The sequence below is a fragment of the Anabrus simplex genome, chromosome 2 (genome assembly GCF_040414725.1).
Source record: "Anabrus simplex isolate iqAnaSimp1 chromosome 2, ASM4041472v1, whole genome shotgun sequence".
NCBI lineage: Eukaryota > Metazoa > Arthropoda > Insecta > Orthoptera > Tettigoniidae > Anabrus > Anabrus simplex.
This window is the reverse complement of record NC_090266.1, coordinates 144767343-144780170: the sequence shown is the minus strand read 5'-3', so window position 1 is coordinate 144780170 and position 12828 is coordinate 144767343. Positions and strand designations below refer to the sequence as shown.

The window sequence follows — 12828 nt, the reverse complement described above, 5'->3', positions numbered from 1 at the left end:
TACGAATGTTTCTACTCACTGAAAACCACATGGCCACGGCGATTTTCCCTCCCATGCACTTTCTTTGTTTTGTTTCTGAAGGTAGCCTAGCGCTCGTACAACTAGCTGCGTAGTTGGTTTGTGATTGCACAAGCGTGTGTATAGTCGCGTTCTGAAGAATAACCATGGCATGTAGGGACAAAATAAATGATGCAAGTGATGCGAATTTACAAAGCACAGTTTTTCAGCTGCTTGAAAATTATCTTTGCCAGGGGTATATATTCTATATGGACAATTATTACAAATAGCGTTTGACTCGCGAAACAATTACGGGAACAGAACACTGCCGTTTGTGGAACAATACGGTCGAATAGGGGTGTACCAAAGGATCTAAAGGAACACCAGGCAATTCTCGACGGGGTAAAAAGTGAACCCGACATACAAGTACAGTCACCGCTCTCCAAAATCTCAGCTCCATCTACGTCATCAGCTCCAAGTTAACGTCCTGCAATTTTGCCGCCAAAAAGGGCACCGGCCAAGGATCCATCATTTAGGTTAGATGCAAAGAGAAAAGAGTATATTCTGTTAAAGTTTCCACCATCAAATATAGAGAAGTTCCCCTGAGGAAGGTGCAAAGTGTGCTTCAAAAATTAAATTATTCGTGAAACACGCTATATTTTGGAATGTTTAGTGTTCCCATTCACCCAGGAAAGTGTGACATTACCTACCACACCCTACAGAGATACTAGAGGACTTCATTAAGGTATGTGGAAAAGTTTGTTTCCATATCTTGTTCCGTTTGGAACTTATTGTGAAAAGAATTCGTTGTTGTTTGCTCTGCCACTATCAGCTGGAATAGCTGGGCCAGCCCTTTAAATAGCCGCTCAGATGATGGGCGTGAATGTGTTAAGACTAACTTTTTTGATGTTATATTTTACATATGGAAAACACTTTTTTAAAAGTAAAATAATCAACTTTATTTGAACATTCAGTGATCATGGAACACTACAATCATAGTCTATCAGTAAGACAGCTTCTATGTATCATTGTAGAAAAAGTGTACCTTCTGCATCATCTTCTGATTCTACTGATGCTGTTTAACACCTGGGCCCTGTTTCATAAAACTAACTAATAATACTCATAGAGATGAGAATTATAGGCACTAAAAACAGTCAAATTAGGCAGGCATATAGGCTCTTAAACTAACCAAAATAGGCATGTAAATAGGCACTAACGTGTACAATAGGCAAAAAATAGGAATGAAAATACTCATAATTTAATAACGCAATCAATTACTATAAAAGGAATTTACAACAAGCAACTTTTCAATGTTTTCCAGTTACAATCTTGTTCTCCTGTCATGCAGTATGTTTTTGTACTGAGAGAAAAATCTCTCAACATCACAGGAAGTGACTGGACAAAACCTCAATGACGTCACTTCATCTGGTTTTCGTTCAACTGCTTCATCTACCTCACCTCACAGAACCCTGGCTACTTTCGCCGTAGCTTTACATCCTGGACTCTGCTGCAGGACTCTATGGAATTATTCGCTGACAGCGGCTACCTTCCCATATGTTTGGTCAAAACTTCCCCTGACTTCTTCCACAATCCAAAATGACTCCACCAGGGGCATGCCACACTTCAACTCGGTGATTGCTCCTGGCAGCTTGTTGAAGTTTGAAGATGCTCCAGTTTATGCAGGGGTATATTACCTCCCACCATTGCAGTGCATAGGTCTATAGAAAATTGTTGTTGGACACTGTTCACAGTGGACTGGTAGAAAAGATGCGTTGACACATCTTTCTGTGCTCGTGTGAAATGCATTGCAGTATTTATATGTTGATCTATATGGTATTTTTTCACATTTGACCTGAAAAATAGTAAAATTGACTTAAATTACAATGTTTCTATATCTTACCTTGAATTTCTACAGCTGGGCTAATTGGCAAGAATGCTTAGTAAATAACATGCATTTGTTTCAGAAAAAGAGACTACCTATTAGAGGTGATGTTTCTAGAAGTACAGAACTATAAAGTAGGAACAAGAGAATTCATAATTTACATGGAAATAATATGTCCTCAAAAATTTTTCAGTTATAATCTGGCAGTTTCCTGTCGAGTTCACCGGGTGAAAAAATAATGAAAATAACGTGAAACGATACCCGAGTAGTGTAGAGGAGAGATGCTTCCTTCATGCTTGCCAGGGACTCGCCAAGCTGCCCCTAGCAGTATTCTTACTTGTATAGAAGAATTAAAACAGACGCACTATAAATCTCAGATTTGTGAACATTTTATTTGCTGCTATTCGCGTGCTTTGGTCAGCCACAAGGTTTCCCATCATAGAGACGAGTTGAAAATTAGAAAACTGTATGATTTGACATTTTCGTGGCATAACCTTACTTTTTGTCACAAGTTAGGAAGACTCTACATGGGATTCTAGAGATTACTGTCCCCAGACTCTCTTTGCTTGCCCCCCAGCACAACGGTTACTAACCGGACCTCACCAATCCAGACCAACGGTTTTTTCACTGGCCTGGTTTTGTGAAGATAGTCTTGACAGCCTTGTAAAACACACCATGACACCGTCCAAGCCGTGCAATCTTGTATGTCTAGCCTCTGTGACATCGTCCTAGCTGCACCACATTGGATCTTCAACCTATGTTTCGCAAAGGCTTAGCAGAAGCGTAACAGAGTTCACTAGAGCCTACACATAGCGTTGGTGAAAGATACTAACGATTTTGAAAAATTGCATTTCAGTTGTAGTCCACCTCTGTGGTGTAGTGGTTAGTGTGATTAGCTGACACCCACGGAAGCACGGGTTCGATTCCCGACTCTGCCACGAAATTTGAAAAGTAGCACAAGGGCTGGAACGGAGTCCACTCATCCTTGGGAGGTCAACTGAATAGAGGTGGGTTCTATTCCCTCTCAGCCATCCTCAAAGTGGTTTTCCGTGGTTTCCTACTTCTTCTCTAGGAAAATGCCGGGATGGTACCTAACTTAAGATTTTTTTGGTTGAGAATTTGCTTTACGTCGCACCGACACAGAGAGGCCTTATGGCGACGACGGGATAGGAAAGGAATAGGAGTGGGAAGGAAGCGGCTGTGGCCTTAATTAAGTGTAAAAGTGTGAAACCACGGAAAACCATCTTCAGGGCTGCTGACAGTGGGGTTCTAATCCACTATCTCCCTGATGGAAGCTTACAGCTGCGCGCCCCTAACCGCACGACCGACTCTCCCGGTCCTAACTGAAGTCCGCGGCCACTTCCTTCCCTCTCCCTTGCCTGTCCCTTCCAACCTTCCCATCCCTCCGCAAGGCCCCTGTTCAGCATGGAAGGTGAGGCCGGCTGGGCGATGTACTGGTCCTCCTCCCAGTTGTATCCACTGACCCAACGTCTTACGCTCCAGCACACTGCCCTTTAGATGGTAGCGGTGGGATCCTTCACTGAGTCTGATGGAAAAACCGATCCTGGAGGGTAAACAGACTAAGAAAGAAAGAAAGAAAGAAAGAAAGAAAAAAGAAAGAAAGAAAGAAAGAAAGAAAGAAAGAAAGAAAGAAAGAAAGAATTCCCGTTGTAAATATCTATTTTCACAGGAAATAAATCAGAGTTATAATAACTATTTTTAATTTGCATCCACTCTGTGACAGGAGACCACCGGCATTCTAACTCCTCGTTCAGTAATTAAATGATTATTTACATTTTAGCAATATAAATTATTGAAAGTTCACGACTAATACAGCCTTGCAACAAAACTTTCCACAATACGTAAATTAATAGGCCTATAAATGCTACAATGAAATGCGATCATAGTTCGCTTATGAAAAGGATAAAAGAAACGAACAAACTTACCTCCTTACAACAAGCTTGGCAGAAGACTACCCTTCCATCTGTAATGAAATTGGGATCCCCTGTGATCCACCGCTTCAGCCAGTAGGACTTCGAAGAGTTTTCTTTGGGCATTGCCACAAACACACTTCTTCACAATAAATCACAACACATTCTGAAGATAAAGCGTACGCGTACAACAGAAGGAGGTATGAGGGATATGGGTTGTGCAACATAGTTCGACGTTTATTAGTTCTCGCATATGTCCTAGAAGGTTGGTGGGGTTGAAGGCTTGGAGTATAAATTATTCCTTGTTTCTCCTGATGAAAATTTCCCAAATACTATTTATGGTGACTTCCATGAATTCCAATTTTTGTTCGTGGGGTAAACAGATACTGAGAAATGACAAGATAATTCTGTCAAGCACATCAGCTACAATATAATGCACTGGAAGAAAATTAGCTTCTTTAAAATAAATTCAAAAGACATCAAATAGGCAATTATACTCCAAACAGGCACAAACCCCTGAATAGGCATTTATAGGCCCAATAAAACCAACGAAATCTAGTTGAAAGGACCCTAAAATGGATTTATAACTTAAAAGTTGATGGGGAGCTCGAGAGGGTACATCACTATCCCCGATTTAAAGTCAAAGCTTTATGACATTTTTACATTACCGAAGATGATTTACATTTTAGAAAAGTTTGTTGTATAACAAAAGAGTCTGACCTTTCACTTGGGTTAAACTGCGGAGGTAGCAAGAAAGAAAGACGTTATGTGGCCATTACTTTGTAGATGTTCTGTTGACCGATGAAAGAGGCCGCCCGTCTCCTGCTTTGACACACACACACACACACACACACACACACACACACACACACACACACACACACACACACACACACACACACACACACACAGTAAGATGATGATCAATTGGCCAAGAAACGTGAAAAGCCGCAGTTTATAAACGCTCAAGGAAGATTCGAGATCATTCAAGACTGAACTAGCCACACCTCTCTATTTCATTGGCAGATTTTAAAAGTAACACTCAGAATCTAACAAGAAGCCTGTGACAGGTGGAAAATTAATTACAGAAATTAGGGATTAGCTAGATTCAAAACTGGCAGAAAGAAAAAGGAAATATTGCCAACCCAAAAATAAATGAACATCATTCAGTTACAAAAACCTAGAAATACAAAACTTGTTTAAATTATAACTTCTTACACCTCACACCAGGGTGCATGGTCATAGTTTTTAGTAGTGTCATCTGTGGAAGAATGTCCAAACTTCTTGATGAATGGCAAACAAAACAAGGATAAATTCCTCAGTTTAGGCAACTGCACAATAACAAAATTACATCATATTTCTGTGGTGACATCACCTGAGTAAAGTTCTAAGTTGGTGTGGTTTCAGTTTCACTGTTTTACCACTAGAGGGGTTCATCTAGGCGCTGAATTTGAATGTGCGGCGTTGGGGCGTACCTCCCGGTACAATAATAATAACAACAACAACAACAACAATAATAATAATAGACCTACACACTGAGATACTTTGGCCTAACTTTACAAAAATCTGAATATTGTAAAAGAGTAAGTAAATGAATTTTTATGGTGTGCTCTTTATACATAATTTCATAAACATAAGTTGCAAATTAATGAAATTCACATAGCCTAATATGTAAACAGGGACAAACTACTCAATTTAAAAATGACACTTGGATTGCCTTTTATTAACTTAATCAGTTTCTAGTAAACATACAGAAATATTTTCATGTTATCGAATCTCTGAAAGATTTTTCAAAAATGTATCTAACCTGCAAACACTTAATAATTATAGTGATAAGGTATTTTGTTTATCATCTTTAAACAAATGACAGAACATTAATTTAGTCTTGCACTGCTCTCACCCAATATAGCGCCCACTATACAGCTGTGAATTAACTGACCTTTCCACATAACCCGTTCAGTTGTGGAAGGTATTGTACTGCTGCAAAGCATGTTTGAAAACTGTGTTATTGGATGATGTACATTTTGTAAGTCCAACTCCTTGGCTGAATGATTTTAATTACTTCTGATTAATTCTTCTGGCTTGGGGACAAGGTGATTGAAGATGATGAGGAGAGTGTTGGGATAGACACAGACAACACACCACACCATACTACCAACCATTACAGAAACACACATTAGATTAAATCCCTCCATACAGGATTGGCCCCAGAAGGGCATCCAGCTGTAAAACATGGCCAAATCCACATGTGCGATGCAGTTCACATCCGCGACCGCACATGTGTGGGAAAAGCGGCAGGAGAGTACGAACATGAACATATTTTATAACTTGAAATATAACTTTATTTCCATCTATAGTTTTTGGTTATGAAAATCCTCCCCCATCAAAAAGAAAAAATCTTGCGTACGGCCTTGTGGCCAACTCAACTTTCACTAGCACATGGCAAAGAGGGTCTGGAAATAAAGTGATAGAGGCACAATTTGGTATGCAAAATGCTTCTTTTTTGTAAAAATACTGCAGATGTGAACTACAAACTCATTGCATTATCTCTGCAACATCTTGGTTCAATTCATCTCATACAACTGCCTGGGAAAAAAGTACTATATTTGGTCCAACTGCTCCAAACTCGTATTTTCTACCTGTCATTGAACCTTCCCTCTTCCCCACAGATGTCTCTTAGACTCTTGTAAATGCTGAGTTTCATACCTTATTTGCAATTTTCTTCTATATCAGACTGCAAGGTTTTGATACAATACTAGAGCCAGAGATACATTTCTAAGCCAACTACTTTAAAAAAATTTCCACCAACTGAATCCCATTTTGCCATTTTCTTGCCTTTCATTGACTGATCCATGTAAACTACTTTGAACCATTAAGTCATTCTACCATCAGGAGTAGTTTCTCATCCTTTATCATTTTACTGCTTTGGGGTTGAGAGAAGAGAAGTAGTAAACAAATATTATATATATATCATAACATGCATATTTCAAAAGATAATTATAACTTGCAGGGCCAATACTTGCAACCATAATATTCTTCAAATTTCCTCCCAATGAGTTTAGAACAAGGAAGAAAAGTCAAATGAACAAATTTCTAACCGAAACATTTCTGTAAACGAAGTGTTTCACTCAAAGGAATTGGTCACTACTCAAGTTCCTTACCTTAAGACGGGCAATTTCCATTTGATATTCCCTTAAAAGAGCATCCTTTGGATCTTCATTGACACGTGGTTTATTCTTTATATTTTTGGCACGATTAGCATACCTCAATGTAGTTAATGTTTCATCATAATTATAGCTTGCAGGGCCAATATTTGCAACCATAATAGTCTTTGAATTTCCTCCCAATGAGTCTAGAACAAGGAAGAAAAGTCTACTGAATACTTTGCATTATAGCCAAGAGCAATGAATAATGTACATGCGCCACACGTGTTACAATGTACAGGTCAGTAACCAAAACAAAACTTTAAAACATTCAAAAATATATATTAAAAAAATGAAGTGTAACAGAATGTATTCAACAAGACTCTCAGAATTTACAGCTCTCTCTCTCAAAAATGACCATCTCTTAACTGTTAAAATATAACTGCCTAAATCATTAGCGTGTTTATGAAGACAAGATGCTTGAATGTGTGAGAGGAAAGAATTTCTAGGAACCATCCACTTTATTTTACTATACTTTCCCATTTCTTGCTTGGATCAATTGACTAACAGGAATAGTCTATAGGAATATCCCCATTAGCAAAAAGATATACATGAGGAGAACATTGGAATAAAGAATAAGTAGCAGATTCTAAATACAGTAATTCATATTCAAGTTTCTGACTCCTGAATGAATAATCAACCACTAAAGACCAAATCAAAATCATTTTAACCCAATCACATAATTTGACCAGCTGTGGCCACAAGAAGTTATTATGGCATATAAATTGTTTGATGAGTATAGCTTTCAAGGTTACTATAAATGCAGTCTGTTCAAATCCAAATGGTTCTTGGATGCATTCTGAAATGAACTGTAGACTTGTGACTTTGGAAATTTCCCATTCTAATATACACCCCATGTATGTCTAGGTCGAAAACAAATTTCTTTCTGGTATTTTTATTCACATTCTATTGTAACCTCTGTGACAATCATGGTGTTGAAAAGGTGTAGTTACATGGATTAAGACAAGGAATCTCCCAGAAAGCATTTTAGCCAGTTCTGAGAGCAGAGATTTTAGTGATGATGAAACAATGTTTCAAGTGATACCAATAATAGCATTAGAGACAGAGGGGAGGAGTGATGAACGATGTGCCGAGCCCTTCGAAGTGTGTTCGCATGATGACACACAGAAAACGGAGCAAGTGAAACTGGACAAAAACTAACACACCGTTATTCACATATTTACAGAGTACAGTGGAGTAAGTAAAGACTTACTTGATGAGTTTGATCTGCAAACGCCATTTGAACCTTTGATTTTTCTGAAATATATGGCACTTTCTTTGACAAAAATTTCTGATGAAACCAATATATATATGTGGGAAAAAGAAGCCTGAAAAATAATAACATAAAGGAAAGCCGAAAGACTTGCATGTTCCCCAACAGAAAATAGAATGTCGTCACCATAAATACGTTGTTTGCTACACTAGGACGAAAAGAACAGGAAGTTCTTGTCAGTGTACGTAGTACAGTGTTGCACTTCATTTTGAACAATGTTTTGAGGTCTAGTAATCAAATTTGGAAGCAACACAACTGTTTTCATGTTTTCAATACTTGTATTTAATATACAAAATTTTACACAAAACATCTTTACTGGTTGATTTTATAAGACTTTTTATATGTTAGCATGCTTCTAACCTTCTGCTAGGACATTTAAATATGATTTGTTTCATTTCTACCTCAGCTCACAAAGCATTCATAACTGAAGGCATTAGGTTAATACAAACCATTTTATAGGCAACAATTATACAGTACCTAAATATGCTAAAAAGTAATACAACTTTTAAAACCTTTATTAATAACAGGCTCATACACACTTCTGCAACAACTAGCCAAGTAAACACTGTAATAACTGAAAGCTGTAACTTTGCTCACACAAATGGCTCATAAATACTCGTTACACACTCTGGAGGCATTTGTACTCTCCCATATAGAATGGGTTAAGCTAAACATTACCCCCATTTACTTTATTTGAAATTTGCTGAGAAATTTATAAAAATTTGCTAAGGCGCACATAAAATTATTCCCAACTTTATTTGCTATGAGATAAACATACTGAAACAAAACAAAATGTGAAATTATAAGTGGGCGCCACAGTAATATCATTACATTGGTAGAGTACGAATGAACCCTTTCTCTCAAGGCGATGGTCATGTGCCGACGAAAATCCAAGCTTTCTTTCTTATCTAACTTGACACTTGTTTACCTCCCTGAAATTAATCTAGATAGCATGCCACAACAAGAATACTATTATTTTAATAACTATTAACATTTACAACTCCCAAATTAAACATGCCCCGCTCATCCTTTACAACCTCCTTAAATATCCTTGGAAAATTATCTTCACATATTTTATACAGACAATACATGCAACAAAAACAACAACCACCACTTCTACATAACTGAAAACTTTACATTACATAACTCATCTTATTCCTACTGCACATTACATATAAAAACACTATGAGGACCAGGTACCACCTCCTTCCTCTATATTTCATCACACCAATTCATTTGATGTGACAACCTGAAATTGTCACACGTATTCTTCTCTATTGTGGTTGGGATACTTCTGCTCTCCATTAGTATTTAGGCTTATAAGAGTAGACCCGTTGTCTCCTGTTGGTTTCCTGATGTCTGATACTCAAACCTGCCTTTCACTGGGTGGTACTATTCACAGCTTCACCTAACTACAGTGTCTGCATGCCTTCACCACAAAACAGTTTTGAATACATATGGCGAGTCAAAATTGACTCAATAGTTACATATCGAAAGTAGACCGACAAAAGTCTAAGTCCAGAAGTAGTATGACAAAAACAGACTCGTCACAAAAATTCCAACATCAGAGACGACATAATGCACATCAGAACATTACTGAATCAATGAATAATTTGAGTCGCCGCAAATGAGACACTTGAATAAAGATACGAAACTTCGTTAATGAAGGCAAAGTTGGCCGTGGGGTTAGGGGCGTGTAGCAGTGACCTTGCATTCGGAAGATAGAGAGTTCAAACCCCACTGTCAGCAGAACTGAAGATGGTTTGCAGTGATTTTCACATCAGGCAAATGCTGGGGCTGTACCTTAATGAAGCCCACGATCGCTTCCTTCCAATTCCTAGCCTTTCCCTATACCATCATCACCATAAGACCTATCTATGTTGATGGGATTAAAAGCCAATTGTAAAAAAATGTACCAGCAAAATAAGTGTAAATGAAGACTGTCCACATACAGACTCCTTCTGTTAAAGAAGCAGTCTCTCTACCAAAACGAGTTAATCATGACGGTTTTCATACTGAGTCCATGTGTTAAAGACGACAGACTTTGTTCATCAATGAATGACTAAAAGTGATTGCAAAATGAACACTGTTACAGGCTCTATCCAGGTGGCAGTAGCATCCCCAAAATTCGGCTAGTAGCCAAGCTCTCCCCAACATAACTCCTAGCGCCTACCAGTCAACAAAACCTTGTTCAAAACTCTTATATTCCCCATGGCCGTATTGGCCACTGAGCAGCCAATATGAAAGAGTAGCACTATTCACTTGTTTTCCACACTGATGCATAATGATCTTAGCTTGTATGTCCCAGGTTTTTTTTTGTTAATTGCTTTACGTCGCACCGACTCAGATAGGTCTCATGGCGACGATGGGACAGGGAAGGCCTAGGAGTGGGAAGGAAGCGGCCGTGGCCTTAATTAAGGTACAGCCCCAGCATTTGCCTGGTGTGAAAATGGGAAACCACGGAAAACCATTTTCAGGGCTGCCGACAGTGGGGTTCGAACCTACTATCTCCCGAATACTGGATACTGGCCGCACTTAAGCGACTGCAGCTATCGAGCTCGGTGTGTCCCGGGTTTTAAGCTACCAGATGGAACACTTCCAACAGACTTCAACCCCCCTCACTCTCTCTCGATTAAGCTAATGTTTTCTCAAGTTACACAATCATAGCAATCTCCGCTACAATTCTACATATACAGATTTTCACTGAAAGTTAAACAGTTATGGAAAATACAATAATATAGTCTCTGGAAAGGTGACATTTTTGTAAAAATTGAGGTCACGATGTTCACAATAATACTTATAAAATGCATGTTGTATAGTCCACTTTTTTCAATACTACTAGCAGTTTCCCACTGGCTTCGCCTGCAATGTACAAAGTATGGTGTTGTTCGTTACTATCCTCATGGATGTATTTGCAAAGTTTTGAGTTAATGAAATAAAGCACATGATCTGCTGTGGTAATAGAATGTAATATGTCAACAAAACACTTGAAAAAACATCACAGAAAGAAATTGAATTAAATGTTCCGTGGAACAACACTACGCGCTGAACTGTTAAAAAGTCCTTCAAAGAACTTTGTCATGGAGACAAATTTACTCATAACTTTTCTCAGAATCAACCAATTTAAGTAGTTATTACCTCAAAAGAAAGCGCTTGATCCACCGAGTGTTTTTAGAATGAAAAACTGTGTACCTCAATTAGAACGAAAGATATGATTGCTTCAATGAGAATTTTTTTTGAAGAAATGAGAAGTCAAATTGAATGTTCACTTATAACATTCCTCAGAATCAACCAATTTGAATAGTTAAGAGCAAAAATGAAAGAGCTTGATCCACTGAGTGTTCTTAGGCCAAAACGAACCCCGTACCTCAATTAGAACCAAAGATATGATTGCTTCAAAGAGACAAAAAATTGAAAAAATCAAATAATTTGAAGAAGGCGGAAGCGATTTATAGTACCCGATGACAAATCGGTGCATGAATACCTTTCAATTAAAAAAAACAATGAAGGAAATCGACCAGATAGAATGGCCGGACTGACCGACTTTACTTTTCATAATTTTTTAAAATATATAGATATCGCAGAATATTACTGAATTACATTACTAAACTAGGGACTAGTTTCGGCCTTGGCTGGCCATCTTCAGCCTTAGTGTAATACATCTAATAACTAATCAAATGTAAAAACACACAATTGACATGGAAACTAATGTACAAACACATAATTAACATTAAAATCTGGGATGAACTAAGTGTAAAATCTGAAAAATAAATTAGGCTCTAAATTCTTAGAATCTGGAGTATGCTTATCATTCATACTCTTTCCTGTATTGATATTCATAGAATTGTTAGTTCCATCACTGCTAATCATTGCAATTTCAATTGCAAAACGGGAACTGGTAAATGTTGATTCTGTAGTCAGATCATCAATCACCACATCTACTTGAGCGGTGTTAGCAGTATGCAAGCCACTGGATGCCACTAAATAATCACCAGCTGACAAAGAACTGCTACATAGTCAAATGGCATAGGTTATACGAGACTTACCTCTCGTTGCGGCATGTGGTGCGTGGTGTACTGTTGTGTACCTCATACTAACGGTTGTGGGATTCAAAAGAAAAGGGGCAGGGCAAGGGGAGAGGGGCCGGGCAAGGGGCGAGGGGAGAGGAGGTGCAGAGGAGGTGGAGGGGAAGGGGGAATTTAGGCAGAGCCGAAAGATGTGGGAAAAGAGATGGCTGCTGAGGAAAGGTGCTGTGAATATTATGAAAAACTGAATTATGTCTTGTTGGTCCGACGTTTCTAAAAATGGGAATTAGGTCAAAAAGGATATTTGGCTTTTCTGAAATGTCATCAAGATTATGATTTGGGTAAAAAATATTGATCTATATCAGGGGTTTCCAATTGGCGCCCCGCGAAGCCATATAATGCGGCCCGCTAGAGCATTTTAATAAATAATGTTGAGAATAGTTTCAACATAATATTTTATAAGTCGTTCAAAAATGTATTATTAATTTTTATATTCATTATAGACCCAAGTCCGAAC

General features: G+C 38.2%; 1 protein-coding gene across 2 annotated transcripts in view; it reads right to left on the bottom strand.

The window, feature by feature from the left end:
• The window catches only part of LOC136862709 (kinesin-like protein KIF3B), a 397790-nt gene that overhangs the window by 169754 nt on the left and 215208 nt on the right, over window positions 1-12828 (bottom strand). For both annotated transcript variants that reach the window (XM_067138926.2, XM_067138927.2), the window contains exon 13: window positions 6972-7162. In XM_067138926.2, the coding sequence (XP_066995027.2) occupies window positions 6972-7162 (191 nt within the window). The remainder of the gene's footprint in view (window positions 1-6971; window positions 7163-12828) is intronic.